Source organism: Cladophialophora yegresii, assembly GCF_000585515.1.
Source record: "Cladophialophora yegresii CBS 114405 chromosome Unknown aczIN-supercont1.4, whole genome shotgun sequence".
Lineage (NCBI taxonomy): Eukaryota > Fungi > Ascomycota > Eurotiomycetes > Chaetothyriales > Herpotrichiellaceae > Cladophialophora > Cladophialophora yegresii.
This window is the reverse complement of record NW_006913048.1, coordinates 1-17456: the sequence shown is the minus strand read 5'-3', so window position 1 is coordinate 17456 and position 17456 is coordinate 1. Positions and strand designations below refer to the sequence as shown.

General features: G+C 51.2%; 5 protein-coding genes across 5 annotated transcripts; 3 read left to right on the top strand and 2 right to left on the bottom strand.

The window, feature by feature from the left end:
* Positions 1–163: 163 nt before the first annotated feature.
* On the top strand, positions 164–1393 carry A1O7_05308 (uncharacterized protein; the record flags this gene model as incomplete). Its single annotated transcript, XM_007759318.1, has 1 exon — positions 164–1393. One exon carries the CDS (start codon positions 164–166, stop codon positions 1391–1393), a length of 1230 nt encoding a protein of 409 aa, XP_007757508.1.
* An 820-nt stretch (positions 1394–2213) lies between these two features.
* Positions 2214–4275, top strand: A1O7_05307 (purine permease; the record flags this gene model as incomplete). The annotated part of the gene is made up of 4 exons (XM_007759317.1): positions 2214–3121; positions 3181–3321; positions 3371–3844; positions 3939–4275. 4 exons carry the CDS (start codon positions 2214–2216, stop codon positions 4273–4275), a joined length of 1860 nt encoding a protein of 619 aa, XP_007757507.1.
* A 684-nt stretch (positions 4276–4959) lies between these two features.
* A1O7_05306 (uncharacterized protein) lies at positions 4960–5699 on the top strand (the record flags this gene model as incomplete). Its single annotated transcript, XM_007759316.1, has 2 exons — positions 4960–5143; positions 5191–5699. The coding sequence occupies 2 exons, from the start codon at positions 4960–4962 to the stop codon at positions 5697–5699; spliced, it is 693 nt and encodes a 230-aa protein (XP_007757506.1).
* Positions 5700–7049: 1350 nt separating this feature from the next.
* A1O7_05305 (uncharacterized protein) lies at positions 7050–9346 on the bottom strand (the record flags this gene model as incomplete). Its single annotated transcript, XM_007759315.1, has 8 exons — positions 7050–7301; positions 7354–7614; positions 7662–7930; positions 7980–8231; positions 8280–8552; positions 8606–8715; positions 8765–9196; positions 9243–9346. 8 exons carry the CDS (start codon positions 9344–9346, stop codon positions 7050–7052), a joined length of 1953 nt encoding a protein of 650 aa, XP_007757505.1.
* Positions 9347–11421: 2075 nt separating this feature from the next.
* Positions 11422–12540, bottom strand: A1O7_05304 (uncharacterized protein; the record flags this gene model as incomplete). Its single annotated transcript, XM_007759314.1, has 1 exon — positions 11422–12540. The coding sequence occupies one exon, from the start codon at positions 12538–12540 to the stop codon at positions 11422–11424; it is 1119 nt and encodes a 372-aa protein (XP_007757504.1).
* Between the last annotated feature and the right edge of the window lie 4916 nt (positions 12541–17456).

Genomic DNA, 17456 nt, shown 5'->3' with positions numbered 1-17456 from the left:
CGCGATATCTCCGCGCTTGACGGTACGCCTTGCGATGGAGCTCTTGTTACTGGTCATTCTGATGAACCACTGGACCACTGGAGCAACTCGTTCTTGACACCTCCGAGCAGCATCTTCAGACTCGATCCTTGAACCTAGTCCCCTGCTTACACAAGATATCATCATGGACCAGGCAGCGGTTATCATCCCACCAATCTTGCTCGCAATCACTCTTATTTGCCTTCAAGAAGCATGGAGGAACCGCATCTCCCTCAAAGGCTACAAACAGGTGACTTTGGGTGGGCCCAGCAACATGAAGGATGAGTTGAACCAGAAGTACGCGAAGCCACCTGGATCACGGGAGAAACCCGATGGTTCAAGATGGAAAGTCAAAGCCCTATACGTTCATCCCATAAAATCATGCGCTGGCGTTGAGCTTGACGTCGCTGAACTCGATGCCGCTGGATTCACATGGGATCGCAAGTTCGCCTTCGCAGAATTGCTCAAGCCTCAAACTCGCACTAATGCCACAGACGCGGAGAAGATACCGAAATGGACGTTCAGAACCCTCAGACAACCTGGGTGGGAAAGGTTGGCTCTGGTCAGGCCGGAGATTTGGCTTGCGGACCAAGCCACAAAGAAGTCAGACAAAGATCAAGGCTGGATGGTAGTGAGATATCCGAATATCCCTGTGGGTTCGCTCGCGACGCTGTTCCGCCTCCTCATCTGGCTTGGGTTCATGTCGGACGAGAGGTCCTTTCGCGTACCGCTGATCCCTCCCCCTAACCACAAGTATCCCTCTGAAGATGTCAATGTCTGGAAAGACTCGCCGAATTGGTTGAATTACGGCGTCCACCTGCCCAAGGACTTTGGGCCTTTCATCGGAGTCTCCAATCCCATCACTCTTTTCCGGGTTGATCCCAATAGCTATCGTGAAGTGTACCGCTGTGCGCCCAGAAAAGAACAGCTTGGCTATCAGCCAGTCGTTGGATTCGCCGATGCCTATCCAGTACACCTCCTGAACATCGCATCAGTGCGCGATATCGCTAGGAGGGTCGAGAAGGACATCCCACGTTTCAGTGCAAGGAGATTTCGGTCCAATATTCTCGTGTATGGGCCAGGCTCCTACGATGAAGACGACTGGAAAAGAGTCAGGATTGGAAATCACACTTTTTACTGCGCGTGCAGGACAGTACGCTGCAGGCTGCCGAACGTCGACCCAGATACGGCGGAAAGACATCCAGTCGAACCAGACAAAACGCTCAAGTCGTTTCGGTGCATTGACGAAGGCGATCCCTTGAATGCGTGTCTCGGATTACAACTGGTGCCTGCCGACCCAGGTCCATTTCAACTTCATGCTGGCGACGAGGTTGTAGTTCTGGAGAGAGGTCACCACAAGTACATCAAGCAATGAGAACTTGCAGATGCTTACAGTTGATGATCTTTGGCATTCACCTTTTGCCGGCCGCACTGATCATTGCCACCTGAGTCGTCTGCATTGGTCGCCATCGCATTCGGAATGCTGCAGTCTCCAGGTGGCCGCACTCCACTCAGTACATTTTCCCATATCACCACAGCTATCGGCTCGCGCATTGCAGAGCCTCTCACGAGCCAGAGAACTAGTCGGCAAATCGGGGCTAGTGTGACCTGAAAGTTTAGACTGGTGGATGATGTCAGCCATTGGCCACAAACTTTACCGTTCGATCTAGCTGCACAGAGTTGAAGCTCATCAAGATCTAAGGCATTGCCTCTTGGTTGAGTGCAGGAGATCGCCGAAAGCAGTCTCGGAGCTTTGGAGTTGTGCCAATGCGAGGAAACTTGCTTATCGGCCTGTCTCGGCGTTCAACAGCATATCAACTTGGCAGAAGCATATAACCCAAGGATTTGCGTAACGACAAGCGAGCGCCAATCACAATCCGCGCCGAGGTCCCCTCTGAGGCTGCAGATAGATACATCTTTCGCAAACCCAAGGGAGCGCTTCCCTTTATACCACCACTCGGCTGTTTAGGCGAGAAATGAAAATGCATGATTGGCTCCGAATTGGTGGCTTCGAGTATCAGGGGTCCCCATATCGACCTCGCTTGATGCCATCATCGTGCGTTTAGCACCATCGCAGCGCTATATGAACATGCGTACAGCTTCTTCTGTAGCAACATACTTCTCGAACAGCAGACTCCCGAGCCACCAGATACCTCAAGGACAGCACTCCAATCTCATCGATCCTTGCATCAACCATGGAGCCAGACCGTATTGGACCTGATTTGACGCCCAGACGTCCCTTCAAAGACAGAATTGCTGACATGCCGCGCCGTGCTGTCAAGACGTTCACGACGAGGGAAGGACTTATCGGTGAATACGACTACGCTTTCCTCTTCACCCCTAGACTGCCGTTCATGAAGAAGTCTCAGCAGACTGCGCCTTTCTTTGGCCTCAACGACAAGATGCCAATATTACTTGCTCTTATCCTCGGCTTTCAACACGCCTTGGCGATGCTCGCGGGCCTGATCACGCCGCCCATTATCTTGTCAGGCTCAGGTGGTGCCGCTTTAGAGCCGCAGACCGCTCAGTATTTGGTCTCTACCAGTCTTATAGTCTGTGGACTGTTGTCTGCGGTACAGATCACCCGTTTCCATATCTACAAAACGCCTTACTATATCGGCACCGGGCTGATCAGCGTTGTCGGCACTTCATTTGCAACTATCCCGGTCTCGTTGGGTGGTTTGTCCCAGATGTACGCCTCAGGATTCTGTCCAACGGGTCCCCCGTCAGAACCTGGCGGCGATCGAGTCCGGCTACCTTGTCCGCAGGGATACGGTGCTATACTCGGCACTGCCTGCATCTGCTCTTTGCTGGAGATCTGCTTGTCATTCGCGCCAGCAAAGGTGCTGAAGAGAGTGTTTCCGCCCCTTGTAACGGGGCCGACTGTTGTACTCATTGGAGTCAACCTGATTGGTACGGGTTTTGAGAACTGGGCTGGTGGCTCTGGAGCTTGCCGGTCGCGCCCTGAAGAAGGACTCTTCCAGAACTGTCCTAACAACAACGCGCCGCATCCCTTGCCCTGGGGGTCTGCGGAGTTCGTTGGGCTTGGGTTCAGCGTTTTCGTGACAATCATCCTGTGTGAACGATTTGGGAGTCCAATCATGTGAGGATACCTTGCGAATTGCCATACTGATATGGAGCTGACCAATGTTTCAAACGCAGGAAATCGTGTGCGGTTGTCGTCGGACTACTGGTAGGCTGCATTATTGCTGCGGCGACCAATTACTTTGACGATTCCGGCATCAGGAGTGCCAAACCGGTCTCTTTTATCTGGGTTGAGACCTTTCCCCTATCATTATACGGGTAAGAACGTTGCAAACTGCGTGGGCGTTGTCTTCTCTAACATCACTAGCCCAATGGTTCTCCCTTTCCTAGCGGTATTCCTGGTCCTGATGATGGAAGCGATAGGAGATATCACGGCAAGTTGTGATGTCTCTCGACTGGAGGTCGAAGGCCGCGTCTTCGAGTCGCGTATACAAGGTGGTGTGCTCGCCGACGGCCTCAACGGCATGCTGGCTTGCCTCGGCACTATCACCCCGGTCTCTACTTTCGCTCAGAACAACGGTGTTATCGCCCTCACTCGCTGTGCCAATAGGAAAGCTGGCTATTGCTGTTGCTTCTTTCTGATAGTGATGGGGGTCTTCTCCAAGTTCGCAGCAGCACTGGTTGCGATTCCCTCTGCTGTTTTAGGCGGCATGACGACCTTTTTGTTCTCAGCGGTCGCCATATCTGGTATCCGCATCATCTCAACAGTCCCCTTCACACGGCGCAATCGGTTCATCTTGACGGCAGCAATGTCGATTGGTTTTGGTGCTACATTAGTCCCGTATGTCTCACGTGGTCGGTGAAGAAGCAGTTCTTCTTCGGCGGCATACTGGTTTTCCCCCTGGTTTGTCAAAATAGGCTAACAGTTGTGACAGGGACTGGTTCGAGCACGTCTTTACGTATGAAGGCGATAACTCTGCACTAAGAGGTTTGATGAATGCTATCAAGCTTGTCATGGAGACCGGTTTTGCTGTGACAGCGTTCCTTTCCCTCATCCTGAACCTCGTCCTCCCCGAGGATATCGAAGACGAGGCGGTGGATACTACTGCAAACACTGCAGACGGAGTGGATGACAAAGAGAACTGGGAGCGAATTAGGCGGCCTTCTCAGATGAAACGGATGCGCCAAAGTCAAGACGCTGCGACCCGTGCCAGCACTGACATGGAAGCGCAAGGTGAACCAGAAAAGCGTAATGTTATCAAGAATGAGTAGTTCATGTGGCAAGGGTTCGTAGGGAGATGACCTGAGGAGATTGTTGATCGTGGTCGCTCGGCAGACAGAGACCGGAGGATGTCCTGGAGACGTGGCTGATGGTCTGGGACCCCACGTTAGGAAATCAGAGCTCATCCGTTGACGGCCCTTCGATCTGACTGTGCCGCGAGTGTCTTTCCGCACGGTGTTGGTAGTCCAGACAAATGAACGAGGGGATTAGCATAAATCCGCTCGTCTCCAATGGCAGATTGCTTCCAAAGCAAGGCTTTTATCTCCGACATCCGCTCCCTTCGCAGAGTATCTCCCGAGATGGAATAGCCTCTTCCCATCTTGTACCATCCGTGAGGATGCGTGGACTTCACAAATCCCAGTGACACAAATCATGAGACTGGCCGCGGGTTGCGCAAACGAACTATGGCAGCTTCACAAGTCGCGTCAGGTATAAAGACCCGGCTTGAGCAGGCAAGAATTCGAGTGAAAACTCCTGTGAACCAGAACAGGCTAACGAGCAACTCGCAGCAGGGAAACCAAGCAATGGCACCCCAAACTATTGCACTGGTCACTGGCAAGTACCGTGTCGGATACTGTTCTTCATTCCACTGATGCGTCGCAGGGGGAAACAACGGAATCGGGTATGAAACAGTCAAGGCACTTCTACAATCCACAAAGCCGTACCATATCCTCATGGGCAGCCGTTCTCTAGAGAAGGCTGAGAACGCGATCGCGAAGCTGCAGAAAGAATGCCCCGAGTCGAGGAACATAGTGGAAGCCGTCAAAGTTGATGTCACAAGCGATGACTCGATCCAGGCAGCCTTTGCCAAGATCAGTAGCAGTCCGGGTCACATTGATACGCTTATCAATAATGCTGGTTGGTACGCAGACCATGAATCTGTGCTTGACTCTGACAGCAGATAGGAGCGACGTTTGACTTGGAGTTCGTCGCCGGCAGGGTCTCCTTGCGCGACTGCTTCATGAGGGCGTACGATGTCAATGTCGCTGGAACCAATGTTTTGACCTGGACATTCATGCCCCTGCTGTTGAAGTCTTCCGACCCTCGCTTGATCTTCGTCACGGGCCTCTCCAACGTCACACAGGCCAGCAAATCGTACTTCCCAACACCACCTCAACCGGCAGGCTGGCCCAAGCAGATCGAGTTCGAGACCATCGGTTATCGCTGCAGCAAGACGGCGTTGAACATGTTGATGGTCGATTGGAACCACAAGTTGAAGGCTGATGGGGTGAAGGTGTGGGCTGTAGGCCCGGGGATGCTGGAAACGGACCTGGGAAATGCGAGGTGGTTGGCAAAGAAGATGGGAGCAAAGCCTGCGCATATCGGCGGGCAGTTCATCAGGAGCGTTGTGGAGGGGGAGAGAGATGCTGATCTTGGGAAGATCATTGTGAAAGATGGAATCTCAGAGTTTTGAAAGGTGAAGCGGAACGCAGCGTTCTCCGTCGAATAGGTATCATTGTTCCAAAACTCTTGGAACCAGGTGCACAGTCCCTCGCACATCCCATGCTTCTCTTGCAAGGCGACCCTTGCTGCAACCATCCTCTGTATTCAACCTGGCCCTGCCGTTGTCGGATCGTGGGTCGGTGCACCCACCTCTTCATTGCGTAGACGAGTACGGTGTGGCTGCGCGGTCTGCGGCTCTGGCGATGTCCAAAGCGCGGTGTCCCTGCTTGTGAGGCTGGAGGGGTTTAGCTTCTAAGCGGTTCTCTGCGCCTCCTACCTCTCAAAGCCCTCGCTCGTAGACCCCTCGATGCCTGGCCTTCCTCCCTTTCTTGTAGAGAAAACCCTCAGCTTCCATCGCGCCACCACGGATGGCCTCGCCTGCGCTGTGCATGACATGCGGCCGGATTTGATTGCTGCCACTGTTGTTTGCGTCGCGCTATGTGCTCCCTTCGCCGCGAGGCGGATCACGGGAAAGGCTGGGTGATGCGACGTTCGCCTTAGGATTCTTACGGTGGACGGGATTCCATCACATAAGCGCGGGTGCGAATGAGAGCACACAGGTTTTTTGTACTTGTTCGTTGGTATGAAATCTGGAGATTGAAAAGACGGTGAGGTGAGTGCCCGAGGTGCGGAGTATGACGTAGCTAAACACGCTCACCAAAAGCATCTAACCGCGGCCTCTTCGGCAGGTCGAAGCCACATCACATGGTGTGACGCGCAAGATCTCCTAGAATTACTTACCATGTGAAGAAATCTCGACCTAGCATAAGGATACCTGTATCCGTTCGGGCGAAGTGGTAGATTGCCTCACCAATGGTGCCAGACATACGCGTCCCCACCCGTCCTCTGGCAGCATCACGGGCAGCATTTGAATGATGCGAAAGCAGCATACATGCGCTGCCGGTATCTTCGCACTGGGTTCTGTTCTCAACGCATGCACTCAGATCGATGCTAGCCTTCGTACCGAAGGAGAGGAGGTTAAGAGGATTTTCCATGCAATTTGCTTCCGCCCGAACATCAAAACCCCGGCTGGATCATGACTTCGTAGCCTCGTTTCTTCTCAGGAGGATATGTGAATGAGACAATATAATCAAGGTGAGCAGCGGAATACTCGCTCTAACGTCCACTCAGAATTGTTTATTTCATTCTTGATCCATTTGCTGTCTACTATCTCATTCTCTTCCAAATGTCCTCCGCAGGACCGAGTCGTTCTCCGCTGGGGTATCTTTCAATCCTGTCCGACTGAAACGAGTTTGTGGTCCGCACCGCCGCCTCGACGTCTGCCGCACCCCACCAGATCTCTACTGTAGAAAGAGAGGACTCAGAATCTGTTGGCGATTTTATCCGCGATGCTGCTTCGGCGGCGGCCGCCCGCCGTAGCCACACTTTGCTTGCGAACAGTCTCCACGAATTCTCTGTCGTTGTCGACGTGTCCATCGAATGACCAGAGCGATGGACAAGGCCCAATTTTGCGGCGGAAAATGGTGGTCTTGATCCACCATGGCAGTACCTTGAAGCATTGGTGCTTCATGAAGGTGCGGGTGGGGATTGCGAAGATATAGTCGAGTTCCTCCTGCGAAGAGGTCAGCAAAAGCATACGTCGAATCCAAGAGCGCGAAATTTACCAGAGTTCGTTGTTTGGTCTCGGGCAGCCAGAGGAAGATCATGACTAATGCAATGATGTTCAAGCCGGCATAGAACCCGAAGGCACCGGTAGGTGTCATAGCTGCAAGCATTCGTGGGAATGTGATGGAGAGCACAGCAGCCCAAAACAAGCATGTTGCCACAGCCCAGGCCATACCGACTTCACGATGAGAGAGGGGGAACACCTCGGCGGAGTAGGTGAAGGGCACGGGCCCTTCTCCCGGTGAGTAGAAGGCTGCGAACTGATCCTGAATTAGCTAAATCCTGTAGGAAGTACAGATACACTCACCAGATATATAAAGAGAGCCACAAGACCGAGATGAGCAGTACTCGACTCGGGAATCAGGTAGCAAAGACCCGCTGCCAACAGAGTCCAGGCCATCTGGGGGAAGGTGAATAGCAGAAGTGATCGACGACCGAAAGTATCAATAGTCCAGATCGCAGGCCAAGCGAAGACAAAGTTGACCAAACCGAAACCCCATGATGCAAGGAGTGACTCTGTGACTGAAGCGCCAGCCTCGGAGAACACAGTGGAACTGTAAAAAGCGATGATGTTGACTGCGGTGCCGTTAGTTCCAGTCAGAAGGTGATGATGGCGTTTACTTACTGCCGCACATTTGCTGGGCAATCATGACCGTGAAGGAAGCAAGGGTGGCGCGACGAACGCGCGGGATTGTGAACAGCTGGATGAAGCGAGTCACATAGTTGGTCTCCCTCTCGACCAGCGCGGCTTCCATGCGGAGTTGAGCAAAAATGTAGTACAAATCACGGGCAGCCTGGAGTTCCGTGTTGCGTAGGCGCTTGAGGGAGGCGAAGGCATTGCGGTATTTGCCCTTCTTGATATACCAACGGGGCGATTCTGATGCACATTAAGCCAACATCTAACGAGAAGGCGAAACAGACGTACCTGGGCAAAAGTAGATGCCGACAAGAAGAGGCACCGCAGGGATGAAGGCGGAACCAAATTGAAGACGCCATGAGATGGCACCAGTGTCTTTTACGGCGAGATTGGCGCATGTTCCCAAGAAGATACCGAATGCGGTCCACATTTGCCAACTCATCACCAGACCCCCGCGAACTGCCGCAGGAGCATTCTCAGCGCTGAAGATCGGGACAGTCGAGCCTTTGCAGCCCATGCCGATCCCGAGCAGAAGTCGAGTGACTAGCAGTTGATCCCAAGCTGTGGACAAGTCAGAGGGCCAGACGAAACGAGCAAGTTTGTGCAGGACTCACTTTGGGCAACCGCGGAACCAATGGGACTCAGAAAGCAGAAGACAGCAGACACGAAGATTGTGCCCCGGCGACCAAAGTAGTTGTTCAGGGGATCAGAGCACCAACATCCACTAACGTATGTCAGCATGCTGCGCATAGCGCGACGGAGATGGTGCTCACAGGAATGCCGAAGCAATGTAGGGCCCAGCGTTGACCAGACCTTGGTACCATTGATTCCGCGCAGCGTTGGGATTAGGACTGCCGTCGGCCAGTAAATCGCTGACAGGGATCCCCAATGCATCGGGAAACGACAGGTTGGCACCGTTGGAGCCGGTCTGATCCCAACCCTGGACAGCAGCGCCGATCGAGCAAAGGATGATGGTGAAGTAGAGCGACTTTGGTTGGCGCCATTTGTGCAAGACCTCGTTCCTGATAGCCTCCTTTTCTGCTTCCGTGAGACCTGGCACGCTCTCAAAGGCTGGAGGGTCTTTTGCCACGAGAGCTCCTTTTATGAGAAGGTCGGTTTTGTCCGAGAAGTCGTTGACCCTAGCGAACTCCTGCACGTCTTTGATTACTTCTTCGTTGGAGAGGTGGGCAAGAGGATTTTTGATCCTGGGCCAGTCAGCGAGCCTGGTCTCAGTTGAGGGTCTGCGCATACTTTGCTGTGGCACTATCGTGCAGGTCGACATATTGTGTGTCTTGCTTCTCACCCATGTACTTCTCATCATCACCGCTATCTGCGTCAGCTGCGGCTGCGGTCATGTTTGGCTGTGGACTCCTTACTTCCTCTCTGGAGAAATACCATGGTCTTGGGAAGCCATCTTGGGATGTACTAAATGGTCGCGCAACGTTTGGGAAGGTTCAAGGAAGAAGACGAATCCCAGGGATTTGGTCCGGTTTATCAGTGTGACCGCCTAGCCCGCTTCTCTCGGGCGGGGAACAGGTTGCATGGCAAAGATCAACCCACCTGCATGGGACTCTTCTGTCCACCAAAACGTTTGAGTCGCTACAGCACGCAGAAGCTCTTCACGAAGACCTTGAGGCATGCATTATGCCCCACACTCCGGTATTCGAGTACTCCGTAAAGCAAGAGGTTTTGTGGGGATCGAACTGCGACATCCCGTGCGAAGGGGAGCCGATGTGGGTGTCAAGCTGGTTCGTTCCGATGTCTGATAGGTCATGATGGTTGGACAGCTATGGCCGGCAGGGTAACAATGGAAAATCTCGACTCAATCAGTCGGGTCCCCTCCGGATCACCGTTACAACGCGCTGAAATGTCAGGTGTTCAGATGACGATCGTCGACGCAAGCTTTTCTTGACTCCGACTCCCAGCAAAGCCTTGGCGGGCTTGAGCTGATTTGACTATCTTGGCTGGCCACCAATGGCAGTTAAGCCATTCTTGACTACGCGGCAAAGGCGTGTCGATCACGGCTTTTTGCCCCATGACGTTATTCGCCTTGAGATTGCTCTCACATGTGCGCCGCAACCACAATCTTGCCCGTTTCCTAGGTCGAACAAATTGCGCTCATGCTGTCCCTGCGATTCTTACCTCGTATGGCCTGGCTGACGGGTGAAATGCGCGACGCGCTTCGGGCATGCGACTCAGGCTTCGATGATTCCCTGCACAGCACGGGTGGTCATGTCAGGCCTCCAAACATGGGGTAGGCTCGTCCAGAGAAGGTCTGAGCCAATTCCTGATACCGCAAGATTTGTCGGGGAAAATGCCGATGATAGGTTTGGTTGTCTCTCGAATGTCGGCTGGTTTCTCGGTTGACCATACCGTTTTGCAGCTTAATAAGCAACATGCCGCCAACTTAATTACTCGTACCTTTCGCGGGGAGAGGCAGGTCTATGATGCTCTACCCGGATTCCGAACCCCTCCAACACCTCCAGACACCAATGCCTCGGGCAGATACTCCGCATGCCATCGCTTCGGCGCACCGAGGCTACTTTGAATCTCAGATTATCCTTATTCCACACGCTGCATGTCCTATTCATTCCAATCGAGAAGCTAGGCAAGTGCAAGCCTACTGCACTGTGACGCTTCCCAGAAAGTCTAGGGCCGTCCGATTCGAGCCAGAAATGCATGATTATGCGACCGTTCCTAGTGTGTCTGCTCAACCTCGATCTAGAAATTGAGCTGGAGGAGCACCAACACCATTAGTGATCAACGACAAGCATGGCCAGTGAGTTCTGGAACTGAGGAGCGGTTGAGCTTCGGATCACACTTCAGCGCATATTTGTGGGTGACATTCGGGGGAGGGTTGGAACGCGCCTTGTTACAATTGGAATTCTCATGATTCCGATTACTGGGTCGCCGGCGTCCGCAAACGTTATCAACCCCTGTGTTGAACTCTGCCAGAATCAGCCTACCCGACGCCGCCATCAAGGCAAGATTTGCAAAGTCTAAGTCGCGTCGGTACGTGTATGGCATTAATAGGTGACAGCTATGCTACAGTCTACTCAACGACTTCTGGTAGTCTTCATGGACTTGTCCGCTCAAACGTCGCCATCGTGGATGGTTACGCACTATTTCGAACGTGTTGGAGCCCGGCAATAACACACCGCAAAGCCCTTGTCAGGTCGAGGCCCAGGCCTCACAGTATCACAGAACCTTGTCGTCTTGAGAGCACTACTTGATGATATCCGCATAAGGTTCGCTTATGGACCTGTCTTGCGACCTATGGTCACTACCGCTCATTGTGCCCGTCAACCCAAATGTCTGCGGGAGATGGATCCGATCACACCAACTACCGCCTATCGAGCCTCGACAAGCCCATGATTCACTCATGGTCCGGCCCAACTCGACACCCTGGCTTTCCGGCACAACGAAACCTTCACTGCTTCAAAGACATGTCGACCACCAGCTTGCCACCAGCACCCGCGTGATAGTCATCCACCAGTTCATTGAGCTTCGCAAAGGGATAAGTCCTGATCCTTGCCTTGACGTCGTTCCTGACAACGAATTCGAACATCTCATTCATCGCTTTGTTTGACCCGATTAGGCTTCCAATAATGCGAATGCGGCGGAAGACGAGGTCATCGGCTGAAACGTGGAAACCCTCGGGCGGGAAAGAGACCAAGACGAGGAGCCCGCCATCCTTCAAGAGTCCCATCCCGTAGTCCCAGGCTTTCTGGCTATCTGGAAGGATGATCACAGCATCCAAGCCCATCTCAGCCAGACTTGCTCCTCCATCTTCCTTCCCCATGCCCCGCTTCACATCCTCTGCGCTTTCAGCTGAAGCGTCAACGATCGTAGCACCAGTCTGTAGGGTCCTCGCAAGTTCGAGCGCCTGAGGCGTCACGTCAACGCCGGTGGTTCTCAGGCCCATTTTCGTCGCGAATTGCAATCCGAGGTGACCCAACCCTCCTCCACATCCCATGATTCCGACCCGCCGTCCAGGTCCAAGTTCACATTTCCTCAATGCGGCGTAGATGGTGAGGCCGGCGCACATCAATGGCGCAGCTTCGACTGCTGCCATACCATCAGGAATGATGGCCACTTGTCGCGAGTCAACAACAGCGTACTCCCGGAATCCTCCAGCCCTGTCGCCGACTCCGAGTCCGCCTCCAGTATTGGCGCAATAGACCGAATACCCAGGATCGTCTGGCACAGGCCCTGATGGATTCTGACACTCGAGACATTTGCCGCATACGTGATACCCTCGACCTGGAACAGCTACTCTGTCGCCTACCTTCAGGCCATGGGATCGATCCGACACGGAGACGACGGTACCGGCGAACTCGTGGCAGCCGATATGTGGAAGTGGCGGCGGGTGCATCTTTCCGGAAGCGAGCACGGCATCGGTGTGGCAATAGGATGCAGCATCCACTTTGATGAGAATGTCGTTCGGATCGTCCACGGTGGGCATTGGGAGCTCTTGAAGTCGATATGGCGATTCGTATTGCTCCAGCACCTGCGCCCACATTGTCTTTGGTATATCGGTGTTAGCCATGCTGCCGAGCATCCACATCTACCGACGACAAGCGACAGCCCTGCAAGCTCTTCCTAGCTGTACTAAGATATGTGAAAGGTCGGGGCGTGAGAAAGTCTTGGAGACGCGCTGTAAGTGGATAGGGAAGTGGGGAAGGGCCTTAGAACCCCACGTTCGTGAATTAGAGTCATTTTCAAGATCCCCTCCGCACCCGGATTGCGCCAACTAGCGCGACGCGTCTTACCCACTAGGGGAAACGGACAATACCGAAATATTCTCCACGAAGATAGCAAGACATTAGGCCTGTAGTGAAACAGTTTAGTTGTGATCGCGCAGTGATAGTGGGAGAATGATGTCGGTTCGTTTTGAAACCTCTGTATGAGGATGACCTAAAGAGTCGCGTACGCATTGATAGCTGCGCTGCATTGACGTCGACTGATTCTCCTATTTCCTGTTAAGAATTGCCTCCGCGCAGCGTGTATGAAGACACGTGAGCACACAGGTAACCCTCGGGGTTCTTGAGTATCGGGGGTAGAGCAGAGGTCAATGTCGAACAGATCGTCAGACGGGACACAGCACTTGTACTGTATCTCCTTGAGCGCAATGTTAACTGAAGTTGACTACACCTCCTATAGAAGTGTATCTAGCTGTGACTATATACACAGGTAGTTTTCCTATCTAGGAAAGTCTGGGCGTTGCATGGTTGCCTCCGTTGCGGCCCCATGCCCTGCAACGATGCAACATGTGCAACGGCTTATTTCCTTTTTTGGGGTATCACGTGACCCGAGTCAGCCTTGCCAACGAGGCTGACTTCCTCGCTTGACCTTCCCTTCTGTGCCAGGCCCGGCAGGCCGCATAAAGGTCGGTTCGTAACACTTTCCCCTCCTTAGCCTGTTCGTTATCCGCAACGTACTTAAGGTAGGCTACAGCCCTCCTCTGTTATTGTCTGTTGTCTCCTCTTCTCTTATAGCTAACTATGCAGGCCTTTAGGGTGCACAAGTCGAACCCTAAACCTCCCAAGTCTTCTAAACCTGTCGTTCTCTGGCAGCAGCGTTAAAACGAGATCGCTAATTATATTAAATTTATTAAAAAGACCGAAGCTATAGTGTCTTATACCGAGTGTATAAACCATAGTAAAGTGTGTTTCTACTCGAGGGAGCAGAGTATAAAGTGTGCGGCGTGTCTTCGGCATCAGAGAGAGTGTAACGGAACATTTTCCGTGGAGGAGCTCCAGAAGATAGAAGAGCAAAAGAAACAACTGTCGGCTAAGTCGAGGGCTAAGAGGCGCGAGATCGCGCGTCTTCGAAAAACATTGGTGGATGCCCGCCGATCCCTGGCGGCGTTGGAGTATAAGATGGCCGAGGTAGAGGAGGAAGACTCCTCCTTGTAGGACTCCATTGCGAAGCTAGACGAGGTGTCTAGTAATATGTTGAAACGAGAGATGATAGCGCTGAGTGCCTTCGATAAGACACCAGCCCGGGCTGAGGTAGCTCTAGCCGAGCCTAACTTCGTCTAGCAGGATGCGCCCCTAACCGAGTCAGTCGACTAGAATAAGATCCTGAATTTCGAAGGTAGTAGCCAGCCAGCGGCTGGCTAGCTTCTCATGCCCCTGTTCTAATAGTATTGTTTAATGAGGTCCGCGGGTAGGTTTTCCTTAGGTTCCCACGTGTTTTCACTATCCTCATACCCTAACCATTTAATTAGGTATTGTTGTCGGCGTTTAGTTCCTCGGTGGTTCACAATTCGTTCCACGTCGTATAGTGGTTCTTGTGTTTCCTCGTGGATTAGGACTGGTCCTGGCGTGGCGTTCTAGGGTGCTTTTTTAAGTAGTGATTTGTGGAACACTGGGTAAATGTTCATGCCCGCTGGCAATTCCATCTTAAATGTTACTGGTCCCAGTTTCTTTTTGATTTTGTATGGTCCGATCTTAGTGTGATCCAGCTTGTTACTTAGTCTTTATATTTTAATGTTTTTTCGTAGGATGTAGACTTTCTCCCCTTCCTGAAAATCTGGTCCCTCAGATCTTTTCTTGTTCGCGTGTTTTATTGCTTTTTGTGATATTTTGTGTAGTTCCAATTTCATCATTTTATAGAGTGATTGTAATTTCTCAACCGAGATTTTCGCTTTTTCCGCTATTGGTCGTAGTCCTCTTACGTCTTTTTCAATGTTTAGGTGTTTTCCGTAGTTTACGTAGAATGGTGATATTCCTGTTGCAGTTTTTGAGTTGTTATATGCGAACTGTGCGATTAGTAGCAGTTCCACCTAATTGTTTTATTGATAGTTGATGTAGCACCGTAGGTACTGTTTAAGTGTTTAGTTGTACTTCTTTGACGTTAGTCGGTTCGGGCCAGTCTTGTACTGCCTCGACCTTCTTTAGGTTTGGTTGTAGTCCCCTAGTTAATACTATATAGCCTAGGAAAGCTATACTGTCTTTATAGAACTCGCATTTACTGAGCTTAATCGGGAGCTGTTTCTCCTGCAATCGTCGTAGTACCTTTCGTACATGTTCCATATATTCTTCGTACGTTTTCGAGAAGATTAGGACGTCGTCGAGGTATGCTACCACGAAGTCGTCCAAGAAGTCCTTCAACGTGTCGTTAATTAAGCTTTAAAATGAGGCGGGGGCATTAGTTAGTCCAAAAGGCATCACCTGATACTCCCAGAGTCCCCATCTGGTTTTGAAAGCCGTTTTCCATTCCTCTCCTTTCTTCATTCGTACTCGGTAGTAGGCGTCCCTAATGTCGAGCGCCGAGAAGTATTTAGCTCCAAGGAGTCGATCTTATGTATCATCGATTCGTGGAAGCGGGTATCTGTTTTTAATCGTGATCTCGTTGAGTGGTCGGAAGTCGATGTAAGGGCGTAGTCCTCCATCCTTTTTAGGTGCGAAAAGCACTCCATAAGAGATGGGCGATGTTGATTTACGTATAAAGCCCTTAGCCTCGAGTTTTTCTACGTAATCCTTAAGGAATTCCTCTTCCTTTTAAGATAGCCTTTTTAGCCATCCGGTGTGTCGGGGCTCCTTGCCCTCCTGGATTAGTATTTCGTGATCCCATGGCTTGTGTTCCGGTAGCGCCGCTAATCCCTCGCGCTCTTTAAAGATGTCTTTAAAGTCTTTATATTCCGGGGGAATCTCTGTAATACTAGAGCCAGCTAGTGTGTTTCTTCCCTACGGTCGCACCATTATCGCTCTTTCTTCGATAAGGGCCTTTAGAGGTGATCGATCTCCCTTTTTCTTGTTCGTACTGCATGACGAAAATGTGATTTTTCTTTTTTACTAATCGATATAGGGGTTGTGGTCATGAAGCCATGTCATACCTAACACGACATTATATATAGGGATCTTAGTGATGTCGAGGGTAATCGTCTCTTTATATTGTCTGATTGTGAAGGCTATATTTCGAAGCTCTTCTTGTACCATCCCAGCCGTCCTGCCATCAGCCATTAACAGGGTATAGGGTAGTGGTTTCTTCCGTTGATACCTGGCTAGTCGTTCAGCAATTTCTCTGCTAGTATAGTTACCATTAGCGCCACTATCGATCATAACCCTAATATCGACTCCAGCGAGCTGTGCCTTAAAGACGAGATGCTCTTTCCGGATGTCTAACAGGATCAGGTATAATCCAGTAGTTGTCTAAGGCAACTTTAGCAACTGATCTAGCCTCTTTAGGTCAGTGCCTACAAGTTTTTTGGTAGGTGTCGGTGGGGCCATAGGTCCTATTGACAATCTCCATTCTCGCAGTCTAGTAATAAACTGTGTTGATCTGGTGTCAGCGCGATGTCGCTATAATCTAGGTCAATATTGTGAATGTGAAGGTGCGCTTCTTCTCTGTATTTACAGCTGTAATCGCAACACGTGAAGTATTCGGCGATATAGTCTGCGGTAGATCGTTTATCCACAACGGCTTCAACTATATTCGGGTTATATAACAGTCCCGTGACCCTGTTGAGTTCTTGCTTAGGGAAATGGAGGTGTAGATGTCGTCTCTATATGCATTCTTGTCGTTCACACATTAGGTTTCGTTGTATCATCTTGTTATATGTGTGTGATGGTATGGCTGTGTGTGGGTATTCCGGGTTAATGTTGAATAAGTGTGCATGTGCCGTGTAGTAGTGCTTGCAGGTAGTGTCGCAGCATGCAAAATATTCCGCAATATGTTCGTTGTTACCTCGCTTATCGACTATAGTTTCTACAGTGCCCAGTATTTCTACCATCATATTAATACTATTTCCTTATCGGCGCCTTTCTAAGATCTGTTCCAATTACTCCGGGGGTTGCTTAATCCGTACCGTGGTTAGCCACACACTTTAGTGTATATAAAAGTTCTCTTTATCTTCACAGTCCGGATTTATACAGTAACTGAACTGGATCTTCTTTATATACTTTCGTGGTTCCATTTCGGGATCGAATATAAGGTAGTAGTGTTGAGTTTCTTCCCTACACTCGTCCTGTTGGCATAACTCCTTATACCACCGATTAGTAATAATTATGAGATGGTACAGCGACCATCTCAGCACGACCGCTGTTCGATTTGCTTGGTCGTCCTGGTCTGTCATCGGCATGCCGTCATCGTCGTCCTCGGACTCGATCCTTTAGTCCGGTTTCTGTTCTTTTGGGGCTTCTTCCGTGCCCATCATTCTGAGGCTAGTATCGGGTATCTCGATAAGTTCGATTCGTTTGTCACTTCCCTGATGGAAATGCATCCTGGTTTCTTTGCATTCCACATTGCGACAGATTAGGAACGTCAGGACATATAGCGTCTTTTCCCTTTCTTGGTTTGCGTCAAACACCACATGGGCGCACTGGGTTCCTTCCTAACAGCTAGGGTCATAACCCTCACTTTTCCAGTATGGCGTGATAAGTTAGATCCTCTCTACTGTATGTTCAGTGACTATAAACCGTAGTTTATCGTCGTTCTAGGCATTCATCATCCAGAATC